Source organism: Mugil cephalus, chromosome 13 (genome assembly GCF_022458985.1).
Source record: "Mugil cephalus isolate CIBA_MC_2020 chromosome 13, CIBA_Mcephalus_1.1, whole genome shotgun sequence".
Lineage (NCBI taxonomy): Eukaryota > Metazoa > Chordata > Actinopteri > Mugiliformes > Mugilidae > Mugil > Mugil cephalus.
Genome location: NC_061782.1, coordinates 12,341,479 through 12,363,913, shown reverse-complemented (window position 1 = coordinate 12,363,913; position 22,435 = coordinate 12,341,479). Strand labels below are relative to the sequence as shown.

Here is a 22,435-nt window from a genome sequence, read left to right as displayed (position 1 = left end):
TGTGACATTCGCAGCATGAAGCTAGTTTGTGACGAGCTAGCCGGATAAAGATGATGAACTGAGGAAGGAAGTGGAGAATACTTTTCCTTTTAGCACCTGAGCTGACTTTTCGCTTAGATTTTCTCATCGTTGCAACATTACACGTGACAGTTTATGTCAAATGCAGCGTTAGGTAAAAACTTCCTGTCTTTCCATACACGTTTAATAGTAAGCTAATGCGTTTTTCTTTTTTAAAAAAAAACTTACACAGTGAATACACCGAGTTCTAGTGCAGGTCGTGTTCCGGTTTGCTGCACTGAGATGTTGATTTTATGCAGATAACAGGAGTGAATTTGTTTTTTATGTATTTCAGTATGGATTTACGTTAAGCCGACTTGTCAAACTGAGCTTTGCACACAAGGTTACAATTAGCTTTAGCCAACTAGCTCCTCACTCCCTTCTTGCTGCAGTTTTCTCGCTTCCCTATGCTGAGTTGCCAGGACAGGTGTGCAGAAAGTAGGCCAGGTGTGTTGTGGGACAGATAGGAAGCACTGTAACTTGACCACAGTGCTCGCAGAGTGTAGTACTACTTCAGGGATTTTTGTGACTTAAGTGGAGCGAGAGGAGAAAGCATGCTGCTCTCTTTGGTTGTGCACACATACTCGCTGCGGTACTGGTTTCCTGCAACGATCATGCTGGGTACAGCTCCAGCTTATCTGCTGTCATGGGGAACTTGGCGCATACTTTCAACGGTCCTGCCAGCGAGTTTGTATCACAAGTTAGACGACCGGCTGTACTGCATCTACCAGAGTATGGTTTTATTCTTCTTTGAAAACTACACAGGAGTCGAGGTGAGTGATTCTTCATTTCCTGCTCGTAAGGATGATATGTGTGGTGGTCATGTCCACTGGGGAAAAGTACCCAATAACAGTAACGGAAATGCACATGCACTGCTGAATACTGTGTCTACAGACAGGTATTTACAGCATGCACATCTCATTAAGAACACTGTATCATTGCATGTTATTAGTTGAAACTGTGGTGACATTAGAATTAAAAGAAATAAAGAGAGAGAGACATTGTTGAACCGGATGCAGGGCAAGAAAGTCTGCATGCTTTTGCACTGTGTGTGTCACACCCTGCACGGTTGGTATTCTGGTACGTTGGGGTGTGAAGACCGTTGATAGTGGTATAGCTGATAATGTTTGTCTTTGAAATGTTGTAAGTTGGCAGCAGCCCCACAAACTGGAGGCTGCATGAGTAGATTTGATTTTGTTTTAATAAATACTTTTGCATTTATTGAAAATGTGCAAAATGTGAAACAGGCCCTGAACTGGTGTAGATCAGCGTTTATGTCGCTGCAGCGCAGAGTATACAGCACATTTAGATAGAAAGCTGGCATGTGTAATGTCTTTAACCTGCTTTTATTTCTTCCTCTGCAGATAGTCATATATGGCGATATACCAAAGAATAAAGAGAACGTGATCTACCTGTCAAATCATCAGTGTACAGGTGAGGCATTTGATGATGCAGCTTTAAAAGCTAAACTTCAGCGCAAAACAAATTAAAAAAAAAAAAAAAAAAAATCAACATCTGCTTTCCTCGTAGCCGACTGGATCATTGCCGACATGCTCTCCATCAGACAGAGTGCTCTCGGTCACGTCAGGTACGTCCTTAAGGATGGACTTAAGTGGCTCCCACTCTACGGATGGTACTTCTCTCAGGTAATGAGTGTGAGGACGTCATTTTGCAAATTAAAGATGTAGATGTGACTTGAATCACATTCCCCATTAACTCTTCTTCTTCTTCTAGCACGGGGGAATCTATGTGAAACGAAGTTCAAAGTTTAATGAAAGGGCGATGAAGAAGAAGCTCCTCACTCAGACTCAGTGTGGAGCACCAGTAAGTATACGCTGTTCTGCACTCGCATCGTTAGGTACCCGAGTGAAGGTTATAGTACTCAACATTTGTTTCAGATAACTGAGAACTGGTGATTTGTTTTCATTTTAGAGGCTTGGTTTGGAGTATTATCGAATTGTATTTCACCAACATATGTCTCTATGTAACTAACGGAAATGCACGTATTCATGTTCAGCAGTGTTCCTAATGTTTTGTCAAGTGAGTGTTAATGTTCCTAATGAGCCCCTTGACTACATGCATGCCTATAATATAATAAATATCCTTTTTATCGTTATTTAATTTATTTCCAAAAGTGTAATATCATTACAAAAAACAGTTAATTACTGTGTGAGCTCAGCTAAGTTCATTTTATACTTTTAAACTTTTTTTTTTTTACTTTTAAACATCTTATATATATTTTTTATTACCATGTCTAATATAATAATGATAATAATGTGACGAAAACGCACAACCATAAACAACACCTAATATTGCCAAAGCTGTTTAGTTGCATTTGCGTGATCAAATAGACTCAGTCTTCCAAAAACTCCTTTTCAATCTCCTTATATTCAAGACTGTCGCGTGAGTGCTTACACACAGTCAGTAGTTTGTGTTAGAACATCTGATGACGGCAGCAGCAGTAAAATGAAATGGATAATCGGACATTTGATGCAGGAACGTTCAATTACTTTGTGTGTTATTGTGTTGAATGGACTCTTTTTAATCGCTCTTTTTGGATTTGACTGTGGGGGATTAGTGTGTGTGACAGAAGCCGTCCTCGGTGACCCAAATGTTCACTGTGAAAGCTCTGTTGTGAATTTAACAACTGAAAGTAAACGGAAAAAAAAATTATGAAATGTAGAAGCACATGTTTTATTTTCAGCGCTTATTTTCTCACTTTGCTGAAGTGAATTTAATAAACTGCTGTGTGTGTGAAAATGCGTGGTTAAGTTTAGAGATGATGAGAAAAGAAAAATGTTTCTCTTACACATTCATTCTGTAGTTTTAATGAAGGTAAATCACCAGAGTTACGTCTTCCTGCTTTAAAATAATTTACAGTAAAGTTATCGTCCAAACTAATTTCATATGAAGCAGGAAAACTGTTGGAAACTCTTTCTCTACAAATCCTCTAAATCTTACTCATTCCTTTTAGGTTAATGCAATAACAGCTTTGATTTCATTTCTTTTTTTTTTTTTTTCTTCCCCACAGATGTACCTTGTCATCTTCCCAGAGGGAACTCGGTATAATCCAGAGCTCAAGAATGTTATCGCTGACAGTCAGGCTTTTGCTTCGAAACAAGGTAGAGACGGGATATCAGCCGTTTACCGCTGAACAACCGCATACTAATTCAGCCCCCAGCCTGGGAAACGGCTGACTAAGTTTTGTTTTGTGGCCTGTGGTCACACTTTTGTGGGCTACCGCACATGCGCACACCTTTATGGGACTCGCGTTACCAAAGTTACATTTTCATTTTAAACTGTTTAATCGAGTGTAGTGATTCAGAAAGGTCAAGCTTCAACTGAGGCAAAAACTGTGTGTAAGATAAGGCAGAAACAACAGGATTTAAAGGGATTATGGCCTCAAAAACATCTGTGCCTGAAGGTAAAATCAGGTCATTTTTTAACTCTTTGTCAAAGTATGGATCAGTAAACAATTTTAAAACAATAAAAAACTGTAATATTAGCAATATAAAAGTGTTACAGTTAGTGGTGTGATGCTGTTCATTAAATTATCAACCTTATGCAGCTCAGGGCTTTGTTGATTCATTACATAAAGTGCGCTGCTTTATCACAGTACAAAAAAAATGCTTTTCTTGTATTTTAGCACAATTTAGATTTTATTCCGCGAAATACATTCGTTGTTATTTGTTGCGCTGCTATTGTGCCGCACGGCGTTTGTATCGGCTCGCATTTTGCCTCAGTTCTGCAGAGATTAAGCCTATCTGTGGCACACAGCTCTGAATATCACCTTCCCCCATTAATCCAGATAAATCGCCGTGGAGGCCCGACATGTGCACATGACATTATCTGCTATTAGTCAGGTATTAGCGGGCGAGCGTGCGATGACTGACACGAACGCAAGCGTTCATGTAGTGTATCGTAATATCGTTTATTTGAAGTATTCTGCGCGTGGGCTCTAAGCTCTCGTTGTCACAGTGTGGAGTAGAGAGATGACCCGCATGAACCGCACGAGTGACACCCTGCAGCGCTTGTAGTGCAGTCACTGTTTGTAATATACAGCTTTTATTTATTTTTTTTCTTGGTTGCAGGGCTGGCCGTTCTGAAGCACACACTGACACCAAGAATGAAAGCGTCTCACATAGCCGTCGAGGCCATGAAAGGCCACCTGGACGCCGTGTACGACATCACTGTGGCCTACGAGGGAACGCTGGACGCGTCTGGTCGGAGAAAACCCGCACCGTCCATGCCAGGTAAGAGCGACTCCTGAGTTTGACCTCCTCTTGCAGAGGGATTCACATCTGGATTTACCGCTGGATAAAAATACACGAGCGTCCCTCATTAGTTTCTTCGTCCCTGTTGCATTTATTCATCGCAGCGGACGGTAATGAGGCGAAAGCTTACCTCGTCTTTGTGCTAGGTTCACGTCAGGCCTTGAATTGGGTTTTTGTATTTGAATATTCTGTGTGGATAAAGACACATGCAGGCACTGTGATTTAAAACTGATTCATAATGTTTTGTCTTTCATGCGTCATCTCATATCGAGGTTTGATGACGGCGACGGCCTCTACAGTTTTGTTCTAAAGAGGCTAAAGAGTATAAACATATAAATGTCTGTCCGTCCCCTGTAGCCATTGTAACACATCGGCGTCGCATCATCAAAATTACTCACAATTACTACTGACCAACTTGCTATGAGCAAACAGTATCATACAAACATGTGAGTGCAGCCTCTCTAAATACTAGTGTTAAAAAAAAAACTATTTCCAATAATAAAATGATAAGTTTGATTTGGTTTTGCAGCTCTGTTCTGTCTCTTTCTTCTCAATCAGTGTATCCCTAAACACACTCGCACACCATGCATTATAAATCCCGCAACACTGATTGTGACAAGTCCCTCCAGTAATTAATCACGGGGCAAACATCACCTATTAACGGCCGTGCCTTCCTGTAAACAGCGTGACTCTGTGTTTTGGAGCCTTTGATTATTCCGTGTTCCCAGTTGTTCAGCGAGCGTCGCTTGAATGTTGAGAAGAAGACAAAAAACATCCCGTTTTGGTCAGGAATAAACATGGATGTGTTTCTAGCAAACACAGCGGAGAATAGAACGGCATTCCTCTCATCACGCACTTCCTGGCCTCCCGAGGTGAAGGTGACTCCATTGATTTCTCGAGAAGGTGGAAGTGAGTCGGTGACTCGAAATGTTTCTCATCAGGATGAATCATTTGGTTCCGCTGTGACGGGACGTGGTTGGACATTGAGGACTTAATATTAATATTGAAAGTGGAAATAATCTATTAAAATGTGTAAATATAAACTCACTTGCCAAAACATTAGGTACATTTGTGGAAGCAGTTAATGTTCACGGCTGCTAAAGTGTTCAGTTCATTTTGAAACAACATTAGAAAGATGGAGCATGTAGTTTGTGTTGTTGTTAGACTGGATTAAATTAAACAGTTTAGTGTTAAAATAATAGAAACATGATCAATGCTGTTGAACTGTATTCAGGCTCCAAAATGAAAATGTGGATTAACAAATCAAATTAAAGGCAATTGGACTCGACAGTGATACAAACGAACTAGTATGGATTTGGAAAAGTGGAATAACCTCAGTTTCAGTTTGTTTTAGGTCATTTCTTTGTGATAAATGTAACTAAATAAAAGATGCTAACGATAAGAGCTTCACTGAGAAGTAACATTAGCCATATAATACTGTAGCGTTAGAAGGTTGACGAGGAGTGATCACAAATATTCAGTTTATTGTTTTATTGTTATCAATTGTTGAATTGTTACTGGATTAGTTACTGTCAGTCGTAACCACACAAAAACAACAACATGGACAAACGTATCTGACATCCCTCCAGAACGTAACTTAAGAAGTAACTTAATGTATGAGTTCATCAAAAAATACAGCATAAATTAATATTACCTGACGCTAAATGTGAAGCACAGCACCAGGTATCGGTGCCTGGATTCCAGTTGATCCACTTGGTAAAAATATATCTCTGACTGCTTCTCAAATCTGTTGGTGCAGCCAATCACACAACAGCTTTTTAAAATGAATTTTACACTTAAGACGCCATTAAAGCCTAATGCTGCTAATCTCCGTGCTCAACTGTCACTTTTTGCCACTTAGTGGCAGTAACCACGGAGACATTTGTTTGCCGTGACGTCACCTGCATAAATATAGCATGAATTAATATTACCTGCCACTAAATGTGTCACGAAGCCAGGATTTAGTGCAAATTACAATGAATTTGTTTCCACTAGTGTACCTGAGAATCTGTGTAGTGACTCAGTTTGACTGTTGACTGTAAAATTAAACCAGGAAATTGGGATTTAACTTCGAATCCGTTCCCAAATGAGCACAGAACAATTTAACAGTTCTTAATTAAAAAAGGAGATGAAGCCTAAAGCCACAAATCCAACACTGAGCAAACAGTTTAAAAACGTCACTCAAATTAAAACAAAAGAAACTTTCCACTCTGGACTAATGAGCCCTGAATCGTTTTAGATACTCTGGAACAAGAGAAGTTCAACACATTAAATGTAGCAACTTATTCTGATCGTCAGGCAGAACATTATGACCTAATAATGTGTAGGTCTCCCTTGTGCCCCCAAACCAGTTGTGATTCACCCGATCATGGACCTCAGCTTTCTGAGGGCGTCTGAAAATGTGATGTTGTTATTGGGGGACTTTGGGTCCTGAGGGTTGATCATCCCACAGATACTTGGATCAGCTTTAGTGAATTTGGAGGCCTTCACATCCCAGCAAATGTTCTTGCACGTTCTTTTGTTGAACATAAAATAAAGTTACAAAATTCAAATAGAAAGAAATTCTTAACTCGTTTTGCCTTTCATTAAAAGGCAACGTTCAATATTGAAAGTTTTTTTTTTTTCGCCGCAGTCAAGTTATTCGTCTTCTACTTAGTAGCTGCGGCCTTTGTTTTCTTTGTGTTCATTCAGATCCATTTATGAAAGCTTCCCTCTCTGGGCCCCGTAAGAATTTACTAGTGGGGTGTAGATCACGAGGTGTTGTTTGTCACTCCAGAGCAAAGTGTTGATTTCCTTCATCTGCTCCAGGTGGCTGTTTTTTAGAGTGTGTTTTGGAACAAACACTCGCGACCCTCAGCTTTGTTTGGCAGGTTCAGCGTTGATTTATGGAACGAGAACGAGTCTCGGTGCCAAACACTTTCTCTTTGACTCTCAACAGCCCAGAAACCTGAAAACCTCCAGCACACGTGAGGATTAATAGGATTAAATAATGCTTAATAATAAAGGAGATTAATTCATTTATTAGTGTATTAATACTCCTCACCCTCCCTCTTTAACAGACTTGCCAGTGTTCATTAAACTGGCTCCCATTGTGTCCGAAGGTCGATTTAAATCTGTGCAGCCACTGATGGAGGTTCTCCCTCCGCCAGCGAAGCCGCCTTTCACTGCTCACTTCGATCAAGTTTCCTCTTTTGGCCTCGGTGCCACGTTTCCTGATAGTTTTGCATGTTGTGGAAACAGGAACTTGAAAGTCTCGGGGGATGCATGTGTGGCCTTGAGCGTTCACACTACATTTTTATGTCTGACCTTCTCAGACACTTTGGTTTCTGTCTTCACTTGGCGCTCCAGCGGCTTAATCTGGCCGGAGACGTGACACGGTTAACACTTTTAACTTGTTTACCGTAGATAAGTTTGCTCGACAAAGTTAAAATGTAGAGTTTTATTTGTTGTCGGATGTTCTGATCAGATCTCATTCAGCAGCTTCTTTTTATCCCGGCTCTATGCTTCCTTTAGTCTAAAGGTTGTTGAATCACAGCTCCACTCCATCACTGTCACCTCGTGTTGATTTTTAAGTGCTTACTGTACGTGCCGTTTTGCTGAAAGGGGGTTTCCTGTTTTTGTTTAGTCTCTTTTATATATTTTTTTTTTGTGTGTGTTTGACAGAATTCCTGTGTAAAGAATGTCCCCGCATCCACATACACTTTGACCGTGTGGACATAAAGGAAGTTCCGTCAGAGCCGCTGTTTTTCCGCAGGTGGCTGCATGAGCGGTTTGAAATCAAGGACCGGTAAGTGTCTGTGTGTGTGTGTCTGTGTGTGTTTGTGTGTTTGTGCGTGACTGGAACAATTACTCACGTTGAAATTGCATGTCATCCAATCATTGTGTGAACTGTGATTGAGTTTTTACTTAATTAAAAAAAAAAACTAACCATAACTAAAACATATTCAATTGAAGACCAGCAGCAACTTTTTATTTTTCAGAAAATAAGCAGATTAATGATTAAATGATTTAATTTTTGAAACAGTACAGACAGAAAATACACAAATAAACAATTATTCAACAGAAATAAAATAATTAAACACAACGACAATTGTTAATTAATTAATAGAGTTGCATTTCAAACCCAAAGATCCCAACGCTCCAGTAATTAATCCTTCATAAATGTCACTATCATGACATGCATCACATTAACAAACGAATTACCCTTTTCTATCATTATTCTTTGGTCTTTAGCCTTTTTCCTCCTCTTTTCCTTTCCCTTCATTTTCCCTTTCTTTTTACTTTGAACTCTACCTCGTCTCCTTCTTTTCGTCCTTATCTGTCCTGTTATGATTTCGTTTAATTACTGTTTTCCCCTCTTTATCCCGAGATTAGTTTCTTCCACTGGCGCCCATGTGTCAGCGCATTCTGTCTCATTGTTTAAGCAGTCTGAAGGCCACCTTTTCCAAATTAATAACTTCCACTGGACCACTTTATCTGATGCGGTGTAATTAAAACTGTCCGGCTTGTCATAATTTCCCTTTTTTTGTGACCACACAGATAAAGATCCTATTATTCCAAAGTGGTTAATCAGTTTTCTTTCAACTAACAGACCGATATTTGCATTTAATTTTAGTCATTTCGTAAATTTGGGCATTTTACCGCGGACGTCTGTGGACTCTCTAGAAGAAACTTCCACGGTTTAAGATTTTCAGCCCTGAACGTTGCCGCATACACGACACACAGCGTAAAGCGACAATAAGCCCATTTGTGATTATACCGCAGCCGCCTGAAGCAACCTTGTGTCTCATTTGTTTTCTAGTCCTTGCGCTTTTCTCAGACAGGCTGAATAATTCCTAAGAGACCTATCTGTCTTTCCAAAGGCTGCTGACAGATTTCTACGAGTCGCAGGATTCGGACAAAATCAGCAAGTTCCCCGGGGAGGGCAAGCCCTCTCCGCTGAAGCTCTCGAAAACCCTCCCTTCTGTGATGATCCTGGGGGGCCTGACACTGCCACTGCTGCTGACGGAGAACGGCAGGAAACTTTACGTGAGGACCTGGGTGTGCGGGACGGTGCTGGGCTGGCTGTGGGTGAGCGCCTTTCCTTAACGAACGCTGGGGGCCCGCCGGCTGCTGCAAACGAGATGCACAAAAGACTCGGAGATACATTTTCCTGTATCGCCCCAACGACACAAGGTTCGATCCGGATGCAGAGCGCCATCTAATAAGAGGCTCCGAGGTTCGTCTGTCCCACTGTTGACCGGAGATACTGAAAAACGTTCAGCTTTTTGTGCTACTTGCTACTCCCTCGCAGATTTGCAGCCTGAAACAACTAGAAAACATGAGTGAATTTGTTACGGAGTCAAAAAATTACTCTTTGATCTCTCTCTAATAAATACAATTATTAAAAAATAAATAATAGCTATATACTTATCTTTAAATTATCCCCCTCTCATCAAATTTTGCCAAACTATTATTCCTGCATGCTGTTTACTTCCATAAGTCATCAGCCAGTTTCAGAGCTCTTTACTAAAACACAACTAATGATCATCATCGTAGGCTGCTGCCTCTTAACACGAGCCTACATGCGGTGGATCATTTATTAATATTAATCATAAATTATTAGGTGCACTGACTCACAGGTATCGGTTGTGATGTCTGTTTCTTATGCCAAGTCCCATATCAGGAGGTTTATGCACTTTTCCCGTGTAAAGAAATGTTTTGTTTTTTTTCCATTGGTAGAACAAAAAACAAAACAAAAGAAAAAACAAGACACCAGCTGCATTGTTTACCATTAATTCTCATTCTCTTTGTTTTATAATGACAATGAATGTAGCTGCTCAAAAGAAAAGAGAAAACATGTTCGTTGTATGTGTGAAAGACCTCCACGCAAATATCCGTAAGTATACAATCTGTTGAACATTTTTGACTTAGGTTCTCGTCACTTAATGTTAGCAGTCGTTCTACCAATGCAAAATATTACTTAAAAAAATGTCAGTCGTTGCCAAAATCGGGTGTATTTGCCACGGCGTCATGTTGAGTGTTGAGTGTTTTACGTTAAGCAATACTCGTTTCATTTCCAGCCCTGATGACAGCAAAGAAACTTAATGTCTGTTCGTTTCTCTGGATGAAAATAATTATAATTTGTTTTTTTATATATATAAATATATATATAAATATGTAATGAGTTACAAAGTATCATAACTTTTATATGCATTTGTTACTTTGAATACCAAGTTACAGTTCACATAAAAGTATCTACCTAATAAAAAGCTGACTAAGCCATGATAACAGTATATCGCAGGTACCTGTGCACTCAAAGCCATTTGTATTATAAACATCACTGTATTGTGAAATGCACTGTATGTCCATTGTTGTCGTTTACTGTAATGAAACCGTTGCGTTTTCCACGAGTCACTTTACATCCTGGCCGTCTCGTCCGCCCCTAGAGTTAGTCCGAGATATGTTTTCCTCACGTGAATATTACAGTAACCTCATGGTTTTTACATGTCGCTTCAATACCTCACTTGAATAATCCTTCCTTGTTCTTAAATGACCCTTGTCAGCCATTTTATAGTCATTTTTATCCTGACAAGCTCAGACTGTAACTCATCAGGAATCTCTGTGTAGACAGTATTTAAATGCCGTTTCTGGAAACGCGTGCCTTCTCTCGGGAGGAGTCGGCCCTCGGCCGTCTCACAGAGGGCCGCAGGGGCCCTTTTCCACCAGGTGACTGCATGGAGGCTCTCTGCTGGAGCTGCTGTTTGCTGCAGCCTGCGGCCACGGTGTCTACAGCTCATAGTGGCTTATTTGGCTCCAAGAATGCATTGATTTACACTTTTTGAGGACTATTATTAAATGATGAAACCTTTAATGTGTGTGAGGTATGGAAATGGGAGTTCAGAGTGAAATAAACTGGTTTTCATTGGGAAGAGTTTTGTCTTGTCTTACTGTCCTGAACCTGTTGGTCCTCTCTTTCAGGCCTCTTTGTTGCAAGGTGCTGCCTGCATTTCTCTCTCTCTCTTTTTTTTTTTTTTTTTTTTTCCTAAATGCGTTGCACGTCAACACCCTAAACTCATTCCTGAGTGTTTTACGTGTGTCAGGAGGCATTATCTTGCTGACAGGAGCCACTGTGATGAATGGGTGTACGTGGCTGTAACAAAGGTAAGGAAGTTGGTACGTGTTAAAGTCACAGTCAGGACACATCAGAAGAGCATTGTTCAGAGGCCCTTTGAGAGGCCGGTGTTCAGGCTTCATTTTTAATCCATTAACTTAATCTCTATGGTTGGGTGTGCATTCAGATTGAAAGCCTAAAACGGTATAAAAACATTGACATGCATTGAGACTTTTCATGCCTCCTCCTCCAGAAGCCACTTGTCCTTAACTAAATTAAATTAATGACAATGTCATTTCCAGCACTCTTCAGAGAGTTGCAGTAGGTGTAGTATTTTTAATATTTTATTTAGCTCAAGTTTATTACAGGGCTAAAGGGCTATAATTTCCCTTTAGTGATTGACAAACGGCCACAACAGATTATTTAATACAGCAGTGCCTTCACATCTGTAGTTGCCTCAACACTTGGACACTTGAAATGTATATAAGGCTTATACTTTATTTACATTACAGTTATCTACAGTACATGTGTGAATCATGGTACATGATTTTAATGCCAACTATGAAACTTTGTTTTCATAGATTCTACAAATAAATGTATAAAGTTATATTTGGTTGAAATTAGAGTAGTTAAATCTACTAATACAGCTGAACTATATTTGAATATACTACACACTATTAAGTCATATACTGACAAAACGAAATAATTTCTATGAAAAGTTCGTTTAAATAAAAATATCAAGCTAATTCAATTGTATGACGAGAGAACATAAAGTAGATTCGTTTACTCTCGTTCGGAACACAAAATCGATGCAATCTTCCTTCTCCTACTTAGTCTAAGGTCAGCGAACACAGCACGGACCGAACTGCACCTGCGCGTTGTGATTTGTAGGCGATAACAAGGAAGTGGGTCCACAGATTAAAGGTGCGTCTCTAACGTCTGCTCCTCCTGCTGCTGCTGCTCCTCATTTGTTTGAACTCTCCAGGTGTGTAATAAATAACGAGAAGGAGAAAAGAATATTGTTATGAGCGTAACTAACACGAAGTACTTTATGTTAAATAGTTATTATTATACGCCAGTGGCGTAGGTACGTTTGTATCCTACTTCTGTGGTTGTTTCCTAATTCAACGTATATATTTATCAATCTAGGGCTCAGAGCGACATCTAGAGGTCCGACAGGCTTCTTGATGGTAGATAATCAGACTACATACCGTAGATTTTAATACTGAAACATGAAATTAGTTTAAAAAGAAGATTTTTTTCCTTGTTTTTCATTTCCCGTGTCTAATAGTGGACCCATGCTTCTTAAGGTTTTTGTAAAACAATCAAAATAAAATGCATAAAAACTGAACAAAATGCTGACACTCTGCACTGTATTCTGCTCACAGCGTTGCCATGGACTGGATTGGGTTTAGCTATGCTGCAATCATTGCTTTTGGAGGATTTATGGGATACAAGAGAAAAGGTTGAAATGTCACCATTTGACAACCACTTTTCATTTTAGGAAGAAAGCTTACCCAGAGACTAACTTGTTATTTGGTTCTGGCAGGCAGCGTGATGTCCCTGGTGGCTGGTTTAGTTTTCGGGAGTTTTTCTGCGTACGGCGCTTATAACATCTCTAACGACCCAAAGGACATCAAGATCTTGTTGCGTGAGTGTGACTGAAGCCGTCCTGTTATGCTCATTTTCAGCAGACAGAGGATTAGTTTTAACGTCTAGCCACTGTCTCATCCTGGTGTTTTCTTTTCTTTCAGTCTCCTCGGGAGTCCTCGCAGTCGTCATGGGAACAAGATACAAGAAATCTGGAAAATTAATGCCAGCTGGCATTATGTCGGGACTGAGGTCAGCGGGCTCAACACGCAGAAACAAATTATTACGAAATTCAATCGCTCGTGAAAGCCATTGTATGGAGACTTATTGATTTAGTCATTTCTGATTTGTCGTCCCTTTCTCACAGTTTGCTGATGGTGTTTCGACTGCTGCTCCTGATCATGTTGTGAGCGGATGAACAAGACCAAAGAGCCTCGATTTAAAACAAACATGATTCCCTTCTTGCACTAAATCCAATCTACTGGGTGTGTTTACGTTCTCTTTTAATAATCCTACATGCCATGTGTTTTTGTTGCTTTTGTATCCGTGCCTTTGTGTGAAAGTAAATCTCATTTATTAATGGTTAATTTCCATGAATCGCTCACAGTCCTGGCAGCACAACAGACATTTGTAATCTTTTGCTTCAGGTTTTCTGTAGGCACATCACTACTATTGTACAACACGTGCAGACTGTATCTAAAAATATTAAAATAAGACCACTGGACTGGTAGAGTTTCTCGAAACTTGCTTGACTAGTGTCTGTTAACAAGATACTTACCTGTTGTTAAGACTTTTCTTTTTCTATTTTGTCTGACCTGAAATGTCTGATTAATGTAAAAACAAATACGTTTTTATTCTTGATTTCAAACAAACCATGTATTTGAATAAAAAAAAAATGAATTAAATCCAACATGTTTGTAATTTTATTAAACAGATTCATGAAAATTTGTGCAACTTCATGAAAGTGACAAACATTTATTCTTCATTTATAATTGGACTTCACAGTCGGTACCTCAACATAAACCAACAAACATAGTGGAACCACGCATCACCTGTGTCAGGAATGTGTCAGGCTTTTGCTGAGGTCATGTAAGTGATCACTTAAACTGGAACACTTCCATGATGGTCTTCTTGTAGACGTCGTCTGGAGGCGGCTTCCTCTTGCTGCCAGGCTGCAGAAACTTGCTGATGGCAGGGATAGATTTCATCCTCCCCTGGAAGGCCTGGAGAGAAACACAGAGGACTTTCAACGGAGCACAATTCTTGGCGTTAACAATACACGCGAAATTCATGGGAACAAGACAACAATCATGTAGAATGTCTCTCTTACCTTGATGTTGGGGAACTTGGACAGAATTGTTGGAAACTGCTCCTCCAGCATCAAGGTGCATTCGAGCAGCAGCACGTCTGCAATGGTCAGTTTACCTCCCACCAGGTGTGGGGGTCCAGACAGCGTCTGAGGACAAACACAGTGTCTTGTCCAGTTATCATCAACCATCAGTCATTTATCTTCACGTCAGTTTTTTCCATGTTTTTTATGAGGCACCTTTTCAAACACAGGAAGGTAGCGCTCTTTTGCTTTATTCTGAATGTTGTCCAGTTTTGAGTTGGGGTCTGGAGTGAAGGGCAGAATCATGATCATCTCCATGAGATCAATCAGAGCCTCTGTGTACATGTTGATCCTAGAAGAAAGAAATGCGCATTCATTTAACTCTAAACGTGACGTACAAAGACACTTGCACAGTGTTGTTGCAATGGACCATACATGACACGGTCTTTGAGATCCTTCCCGTGGAGATTGTATTTCTCTGCGATGTAATTCAGGATGGCCTTTGTCTGAACCAGCTTCATACCATCTATTTCCACCAAAGGGACCTGTTGAAACATGAGCGCTCCATCTGCAGAGCAAACACAGCAACAGCTAGAAAATGGCAGAACTCCCAGTTCATTCATCAATTCATTCATGATAAGACACTTGAGCCCTTTGCCTTCAAAATGCTGTGTCATTCCTGTTTGCTTGTGTGTTTGCCGAAGCTGTGCAAACATTTAAACAACTCAAAATTGAAGTGTGAGCCACAAAGCGTCCATCCACTGACCTAAGATGATCCTAGTAACACCAATGTTAACCCGCTTACCACTCAGGAGTTTCTCATACTGCTCTCGGGTGGTCAGAAACACCTCATCAAACTGTGAACATAAAGAAGCCATTCAGAGCCGATTTGTTTCCTGAAAGACAGCTTGATTATATCTCATCGCCACATCTTCACTTACCTCCACCTCTGCAGCCGCCAGGAGCCAGCGGATTGACTCCATTCTCCCTCTCCCATTGAAATAGTGAAGCACAACTTTTCCAGCCATGGCTTTTGCGTTTAAGGAAACCTGCAAAAAGACAAAGGCGCATTTACTAAATGGCATGTCACTGAGCAAAACTGGATGTGCTGCATCTGAGTCTTCGGTTCTCATACCTGTGCAACGCCTGGATGCCGAGGAGGAATCAGACAGGCGTTGAGAGCTTCTGCAGGACAAATTTAGGTTGTTGTAGGATATCGTAGTGTGGGAGGGGAATGTGTGAGAAGTCTGTGATTGGTGGTTTGTGGCCAATAGAAACGTATCTTATCAACATATTACAGATTAACGTAACAGGTTAAAACCTGGTTAAAAAAAAAAAGCTTCTATTCTAACAGTCCTTTATAGACACACCTGAGAAAAGCAGCTGTGGAATTTGTGTTTAAAAAGAAAGTAAATTAAATGTATGCTTACGCATATAATTACCTTCAAACCACAGACGTTTTGACTGGCAGGGCACCACAATTAAAAACAGGAACATAAAACACCATGCAGCATAAATATTTAGTCCATTACCTTAACGGTCTCACTGGTTGTGTGTGTATTCAGACATGAGGTCTTCATCAGTATTAACATGCACATTTCTTCCCTTTTACCAGGAAACTACCAGAGACACAAGTTTGCTCCACAGTGTAATAGTCTTCCCTCCCTACATGTGTATTTAGTGGATATATTTTGGTGTACTGACACATCCTGATTGAAAACCTGCTCCAGAGCGCTCTTGACCAAAGACCAGGGCGACAGTTCATTTTTCTGCTCAGCAGGACAACGGCCCAAAGCACACAGCCAAGATATTAAAGAAGTGGCTTCAGCGCAAACCAGCCAGAGCCCAGACTTGAATCTAATTGAACAACTCTGGAGGGACCTACAAATGGCTGCGCACCGACGCTTCGAATCCAACCTGAAGGAGCTTGAGAGGCACTGCAAAGAGGAATGAGCGAAACGGCCCAAAGATGGTGTGGCCGGCGTGTGGCATCAACAATCAAAAGACTTGAGGCTGAAACTGCTGCCTTATGTGCATCAACAAAGTACTGAGCACAGGCTGCGAATACTTATGTACATGTGATTTCTTAGTTTTTTACTTTTTTAATAAATTTGCAAAAATTAAAAATAAAATCAGGTTGTCATTATGGGGTGAGGAAAATTTTGAGGGAAAAATGAACCTAAAACATTTTGAAATAATGCTGCAACATAACAAAATGTGGAAAAAGCGAAGCACTGTGAGTACTTTCCAGATCTCTGCACTTATTTGTTTTATTCAAACTGCCTTTTTAATTGGGACAATTGTAATGTCTCACCCCATAAAATTATTTGTGGTGTGGCTTTATCTTCGAATGCTGAGTCTAATGTTACTCAAAAGGATCTTTTGATGAAGTTCACAATGTCAGAAAACTACTACTGAATCCAAACTTTATATGTTCATAATTTAATCAATCATAGTTCATAAACTCTAGAAAAAGGAATATGCCTCGACGAGATCTCTTATCTGCAGGATTACTGTGGGAAACAGAAGTCAGCCAGAATTACAGCCTCAAATGGCACAAATGCAGTTTACAAATGTATCCATCCTAAAATCATCTAGGTTTTATATCTATTAAAGTAACGTCATGAATTACAAAGAAAAATAAAGGTATTTCCATATTTTTACATAAAGTACAATGTAAATATGAGGCTTATTCAAATCTCTTTCAAAATTGACCTTTCCAGATGCACTGTAGATGAATTTATTGACATTTGCAACACTTAGTAGTAATTTCCCATTTTATTGATGGTCAGCGAACATAGCACAGACAAATGGCACATGCGCATTGTGGCACAAACAAGGAAGTACAGTCACGGTTTAAAAGTACAGTTGTAACGACTGCGCTTTTGCTTAAAGATGTGTAATATATATAGACCAAGACTAACTAAAGAAAACAAAGGTCCTCACATACAATTGGTTTAGTATTGTCCTTTTCTCGTTCAAAGTATATTTGAATTACTTGAGGCTTCACAGCGACATCTAGAGGTCTGCCAGGCTTCCTGTCAGTAAATGATGAGACTACACAGACTTCGGTCAAAATAAAGTTACTATCACTGTTAAAATTTAACGAGCGTGTCCTAACTAGTCATTGTAGTTGTTAATTTTGTGTCTGGTAAGCCCGAGATTGTAGGAAGGAAATTATATAACTCTGAATTAGGTAACTGCTTTTAATTACATTGAATGCACCTCACCCCATATATATTTATTTTGTGTTGACTTTATTCTTTGATAATGTACTAGTCTAATTACATAATTCTCAAAACTTTTATGTATTCACACACCGTGCAATAATCTACTAGTATTAATATGTTCATTATTTAAATCTCAGATTCATCAAACATCGTTAGTAAAGGATTGTAGCCTCTGACGAGTCTCTTACTGCAGGATTCTCTGCTGCAGGTGACAGAAAGTCAGTGCAGAATATCACCTCATGCACTAAAATACAGATTTTACCATAAATGTACAGTCTAAATATAGGTTATACATCTAATAAGTCTCAGAACATAAGTATTCATATTTACATAAGTACAATGTAAATATGAGGCTTATTCAAATCTCTTTCAAATTGACCTTTCCAGATGCACTGTAGATGAATTTATTGACATTTGCAACACTTAGTAGTAATTTCCCATTTTATTGATGGTCAGCGAACATAGCACAGACAAATGGCACATGCGCATTGTGGCACAAACAAGGAAGTACAGTCACGGTTTAAAAGTACAGTTGTAACGACTGCGCTTTTGCTTAAAGATGTGTAATATATATAGACCAAGACTAACTAAAGAAAACAAAGGTCCTCACATACAATTGGTTTAGTATTGTCCTTTTCTCGTTCAAAGTATATTTGAATTACTTGAGGCTTCACAGCGACATCTAGAGGTCTGCCAGGCTTCCTGTCAGTAAATGATGAGACTACACAGACTTCGGTCAAAATAAAGTTACTATCACTGTTAAAATTTAACGAGCGTGTCCTAACTAGTCATTGTAGTTGTTAATTTTGTGTCTGGTAAGCCCGAGATTGTAGGAAGGAAATTATATAACTCTGAATTAGGTAACTGTCTGTCTAAAGTTCACCTTGAATGCACCTGACCGCCCTGCATTATATTTATTTTATTTTATTTTATTTTATTTTATTTTATTTAGACTTGTGACAGATTAGATTACATTAATTCTGCAACATTATTGTTTTGCATTTCGACACCGTGCACACTAATCTCAGTTTAAATCATCGTTAATCAGGATTATTTAAGGAATGCGTCAGATTCCTCAGAGTTCATCGGTTTAGTAAACTGGATTGTAGCACTTCCATGACGGTCTTCCTGTAGACGTCGTCTGGAGGCGACTTCCTCTTGCTGCCAGGCTGCAGAAACTTGCTGATGGCAGGAATACTTTTCATCCTCTCCTGCAAGGCCTGGAGAGAATCACAGTTAACTTTGTTGTTGAATCATTCAGTTTGTCCAGCTGAATGTAACACGTTTCCCTTACCTTGATGTTGGGGAAGTCGGACAGAATTGCTGGAAACTTCTCCTCCAGCATCAAGGTGGATTCGAGCAACAGGACGTCTGCACTGCTTAGTTTACCTCCCACCAGGTGTGCGCATCCAGACAGCGCCTGTGGACAAACACAGTGTCTTGTCCAGTTATCATCAACAATCAGATACATTCATCATCAGGTCAGCTTTTCCATCTTTATTGTGAGGTACCTTTTCAAACACAGGAAAGTAGCGCTCTTTTGCTTTACTTTGAATGTTGTCCAGTTTTGAGTTGGGGTCTGGAATGAAGGGCAGAATCATGATCAGCTCCATGAGATCAATCAGTGCCTCTGTGTACATGTTGATCCTAGAAGACAGAATAACACCTTAGACTTAGACTCAACTTTATACCTTTGCTAAAGTCAAACATTAAAAAGTTGTTAAAAATCAAAGATTAAAGAAGTTTATTTTTCGTCATTTCCGCCCCGCTCGCCTGCTAAGGGAGTCACCATTTTGAAGTGACGTAACTGAATACGTCACAGGGTTGGTTGGATCCCTCTGAACGCTGTTGGAAATGGACGAGGATGAAATGGAAACAGATCTTTATCTTAGTATAAATATTATTGGATTGTTGGTTTCGTGGAAACCGAGCATTGAACCATTAAGGGTGGAAGAAGTGGTGGGACCATTGATTTGGAGACAAGAGCGTGTTGGCAACGGCAATGCTTTCACTGAAACATGTCTGAGCAGAAACTTCGCAACGCCCCGTTTGTAGCAGGCGAGCGCCAAACTGAGTGGAACCACATGTTAAAATGCGACATAAAATAATTCCACGCTATGTATGTCGGACTAAAACGATCTTTCTCTAGCTCTCACTTCTCTCTTTTACTGTCTTGCTGCATGGGAATCAGCAAAACTATAACGTCACAGGCCACAGTACAACAATAGTGTTATATATTGCTGATAAGAGCGGAACTCCGTCTATAAAATGCAGTTTAGTTAATTGAGTCCTCGGAAAAGCTGCTGTTAGAGGTTCCCAGAACTAGACTGAAGTCTAGAGGTGACTCTAGACTCTGGAACAGTCTCTCTCCATATATATATATATGCTTTGTAAATAATGTTTGAGTTGAGTTGGGCATACATGACACGGTCTTTGAGATCCTTCCCGTGGAGATTGTACTTCTCTGCGATATAATTCAAGATGGCCTTTGTCTGAACCAGCTTCATTCCATCCATTTCCACCATAGGGACCTGTTGAAACATGAGCGCTCCATCTGCAGAACAAAGAGCAACAGGTAAAGAATGACAACACTCCCAGTGGTTAAACATTAATTCAAAATTGTAAACTAGTATCAGTGTTTATGGGTGTTTATAGGCCAAGAGATGTTAGATCCTCCAGACTGCTGTGTCATCACCGGTTGTATCAAATGTGGGTTGCAGTCGAGGGATAAACAAATGTGAATATTTAAGGCACGTGATTTGAAATCCAAGAGATATCACTCTGCAACAAGCTTACCACTCAGGAGTTTCTCATACTGCTCTCGGGTGGTCAGAAACACCTCATCAAACTGTGAAGAATTGCAGAGCACATTCAAACACACAAATTTCCTTAAAGACAGTAAAGCTTCAGACAACATTGCACCCTTCACTTACCTCCACGTCTGCAGCCGTCAGGAGCCAGCGGATTGACTCCATTCTCCCTCTCCCATTGAAATAATACAGCACAACTTTTCCAGCCATGATTCCTACTGTTTTCAATCAAATCTGCAAAATCACAAATACATGAGAATAAACACACAACAAACAGAGATAGATAGAAAGAAGAAATAGAAGAAGAAATATATGTATACTACACCTCAGTCTTGAGTTTTTATAGCAGTTCTGTCGTGCAGGAGTGAAAGAGAAGTTGAAAAAATAGTTTAGACCTTTATATAACACTGTGGTGTCGTTGGGGAAATGAAACAAGGGGCGGTGGGCGGGGCAAGCATGTGTAGTCTGTGATTGGTGAGTTGTGGCCAGTAGAAATGAGGCACATTAACATATTACCGCTAGACATCATGGGTAAAACACTAACTCGCACTAACTTGAAGGATTATTTTTCGTTAAATTCAACATAATCGAAACCACCATTTGACACTGGGTTATTTAAAAAGTAAACCAGAATAAATTTGCTGATCATGATAATAGTGTGTAGTTATAACACCGTAAGAATGACGGCTTGTGCCATTTGCCCCCTTATATACAGACTGGGCTTCTTTTCAAAACTCGGATGTGAGGGCGATCTGGCTGCGACATCTGTCACCCCATTGATCGCTAGGGTTGATTCGGCTGATCTGGCTGGCTAGGCGGGTGTCCCCCTCTTCCCTCACCGGTCCATGTGTGTCCCTCCCGACGCTCCGCGCTCGGTGGAAGAGGACGAGGTCCCCCCCGGAGGACGAGCATCCATCGGTATACCAGTAGCTGCGCTCCCCTGCTAGAACCTCCAAACAAGCTCAAGGCCTAGGAGAAACGTAGGGAAGTCAAGCTCCAAGCTTCAGACACATCCAAATGCGGCGCTGCACGTGGCAGTCTGCCTTCCTTTTTAAACTAATCAAACAAACCATGTTTGGTTTTGTTATTATATACTATACTACTATATATTATATTATTATATATTTACTGTTACATACATTATTAGAACATAATTTACGTTATACTATATTTTGAATATGTTTAATAATTTTAATAATTCGCTTCGTAATCGTATGTAGTTACGCGTTCACAATACGAGATACGAGGTATTATCGCGCGAGCCACATATTATGAAAAATACATTTACTACATAAAGTGCATGCAAAACAAATTTAATAAGAAATTTAATAAGAAATAATTAAACCGACTGTGTTTTAAAACGTGTTTTTCCCCTGTATTGAAACTGAACACTACACAATAACCATATTTTTACATTTTTTTTTGCATCTTCCATGTAAATTTCGCAACAAACTTGGCCACAATAATGACGAAACTCTGTGTAATGTTTACTGATATTCATTTAAACTGCTTTTTATTTTTAAATAACACATTGATAATGTTATGAAACGAACCACAGGTGCTATTTCAACCACCCGCCTGCAGGTAGTGCTAAAGAGTAAATGTAAAGTTTAAAATTTGACAGGAGGCTTGTGTCCCATGGAATATGTGGCAATAAAATTCATTCAAATGTTATTTAATAAAATCTTATCACATCCTGGACCTAGCTACATCCATGCAATACAAGACATGCACAGGGAGAAGACTTTAAAGACAGCTTTGCTCACTGACTTTACTCTTTTCAATTATTCATATGCACATCGGCAAAAATACATGTCATTACATTATGAGTCCACTCTAATCCCTGTAGTGTATATGCTCTGCACTCATGCATGCACGGCATTAATGGTGAGCTTTTTCTGACAAACTGGATTAATGTCTAGCAGCAGAGTAATCCAGTGGCTCTGCTGCACTCATCACGTTGCGGCTGTGGCATGGAAAAAAAATTGACTGATATTGTAATGATTAACATTTAACGTCCTGCAACCAACCACCTGATCCACTACACAGGA

General features: G+C 39.8%; 4 protein-coding genes across 5 annotated transcripts; 2 read left to right on the top strand and 2 right to left on the bottom strand.

Moving 5' to 3' along the window:
- agpat5 (1-acylglycerol-3-phosphate O-acyltransferase 5 (lysophosphatidic acid acyltransferase, epsilon)) lies at positions 1-11,242 on the top strand. The gene is made up of 8 exons (XM_047603670.1): positions 1-830; positions 1,422-1,491; positions 1,588-1,703; positions 1,792-1,881; positions 3,089-3,179; positions 4,149-4,310; positions 7,995-8,118; positions 9,194-11,242. The coding sequence occupies exons 1-8, from the start codon at positions 612-614 to the stop codon at positions 9,417-9,419; spliced, it is 1,098 nt and encodes a 365-aa protein (XP_047459626.1). The 5' UTR covers positions 1-611; the 3' UTR covers positions 9,420-11,242.
- Positions 11,243-12,298: 1,056 nt separating this feature from the next.
- Positions 12,299-13,973, top strand: tmem14a (transmembrane protein 14A). Of its 2 annotated transcripts, none has more exons than XM_047602547.1 (5): positions 12,299-12,348; positions 12,813-12,889; positions 12,974-13,075; positions 13,179-13,266; positions 13,382-13,973. In XM_047602547.1, exons 2-5 carry the CDS (start codon positions 12,820-12,822, stop codon positions 13,422-13,424), a joined length of 303 nt encoding a protein of 100 aa, XP_047458503.1. In that variant the 5' UTR covers positions 12,299-12,348; positions 12,813-12,819; the 3' UTR covers positions 13,425-13,973. The 2 variants fall into 2 exon arrangements, with proteins under 2 accessions (XP_047458503.1, XP_047458502.1); XM_047602546.1 differs by having other exon boundaries at positions 12,303-12,409.
- LOC125018554 (glutathione S-transferase A4-like) lies at positions 13,915-15,556 on the bottom strand. Its single transcript, XM_047602545.1, has 7 exons — positions 15,480-15,556; positions 15,286-15,393; positions 15,150-15,201; positions 14,780-14,912; positions 14,561-14,696; positions 14,345-14,470; positions 13,915-14,237 (listed from the first exon to the last, which is right to left on the bottom strand). The coding sequence occupies exons 2-7, from the start codon at positions 15,370-15,372 to the stop codon at positions 14,112-14,114; spliced, it is 660 nt and encodes a 219-aa protein (XP_047458501.1). The 5' UTR covers positions 15,373-15,393; positions 15,480-15,556; the 3' UTR covers positions 13,915-14,111.
- Positions 15,557-17,997: 2,441 nt separating this feature from the next.
- On the bottom strand, positions 17,998-20,826 carry LOC125018553 (glutathione S-transferase 3-like). Its single transcript, XM_047602544.1, has 7 exons — positions 20,710-20,826; positions 20,508-20,618; positions 20,371-20,422; positions 19,996-20,128; positions 19,086-19,221; positions 18,869-18,994; positions 17,998-18,794 (listed from the first exon to the last, which is right to left on the bottom strand). Exons 2-7 carry the CDS (start codon positions 20,592-20,594, stop codon positions 18,657-18,659), a joined length of 672 nt encoding a protein of 223 aa, XP_047458500.1. The 5' UTR covers positions 20,595-20,618; positions 20,710-20,826; the 3' UTR covers positions 17,998-18,656.
- Between the last annotated feature and the right edge of the window lie 1,609 nt (positions 20,827-22,435).

Excerpts from the sequence above, each read along its gene's own strand:
- tmem14a (XM_047602547.1), top strand. The coding sequence starts at position 12,820 with ATGGACTGGATTGGGTTTAGCTATGCTGCAATCATTGCTTTTGGAGGA. Across the intron at positions 13,076-13,178 it reads GGACATCAAGATCTTGTTGC|TCTCCTCGGGAGTCCTCGCA; the intron begins GTGAGTGTGACT and ends CTTTTCTTTCAG. Across the intron at positions 13,267-13,381 it reads GGCATTATGTCGGGACTGAG|TTTGCTGATGGTGTTTCGAC; the intron begins GTCAGCGGGCTC and ends CCTTTCTCACAG.
- agpat5 (XM_047603670.1), top strand. The coding sequence starts at position 612 with ATGCTGCTCTCTTTGGTTGTGCACACATACTCGCTGCGGTACTGGTTT. Across the intron at positions 1,882-3,088 it reads AGACTCAGTGTGGAGCACCA|ATGTACCTTGTCATCTTCCC; the intron begins GTAAGTATACGC and ends TCTTCCCCACAG. Across the intron at positions 3,180-4,148 it reads GGCTTTTGCTTCGAAACAAG|GGCTGGCCGTTCTGAAGCAC; the intron begins GTAGAGACGGGA and ends TCTTGGTTGCAG.
- LOC125018554 (XM_047602545.1), bottom strand. The coding sequence starts at position 15,372 with ATGGCTGGAAAAGTTGTGCTTCACTATTTCAATGGGAGAGGGAGAATG. Across the intron at positions 15,202-15,285 it reads TGGCGGCTGCAGAGGTGGAG|TTTGATGAGGTGTTTCTGAC; the intron begins GTAAGTGAAGAT and ends TTATGTTCACAG. Across the intron at positions 14,697-14,779 it reads GATCTCAAAGACCGTGTCAT|GATCAACATGTACACAGAGG; the intron begins GTATGGTCCATT and ends TCTTTCTTCTAG.
- LOC125018553 (XM_047602544.1), bottom strand. The coding sequence starts at position 20,594 with ATGGCTGGAAAAGTTGTGCTGTATTATTTCAATGGGAGAGGGAGAATG. Across the intron at positions 20,423-20,507 it reads TGACGGCTGCAGACGTGGAG|TTTGATGAGGTGTTTCTGAC; the intron begins GTAAGTGAAGGG and ends AATTCTTCACAG. Across the intron at positions 19,222-19,995 it reads GATCTCAAAGACCGTGTCAT|GATCAACATGTACACAGAGG; the intron begins GTATGCCCAACT and ends TCTGTCTTCTAG.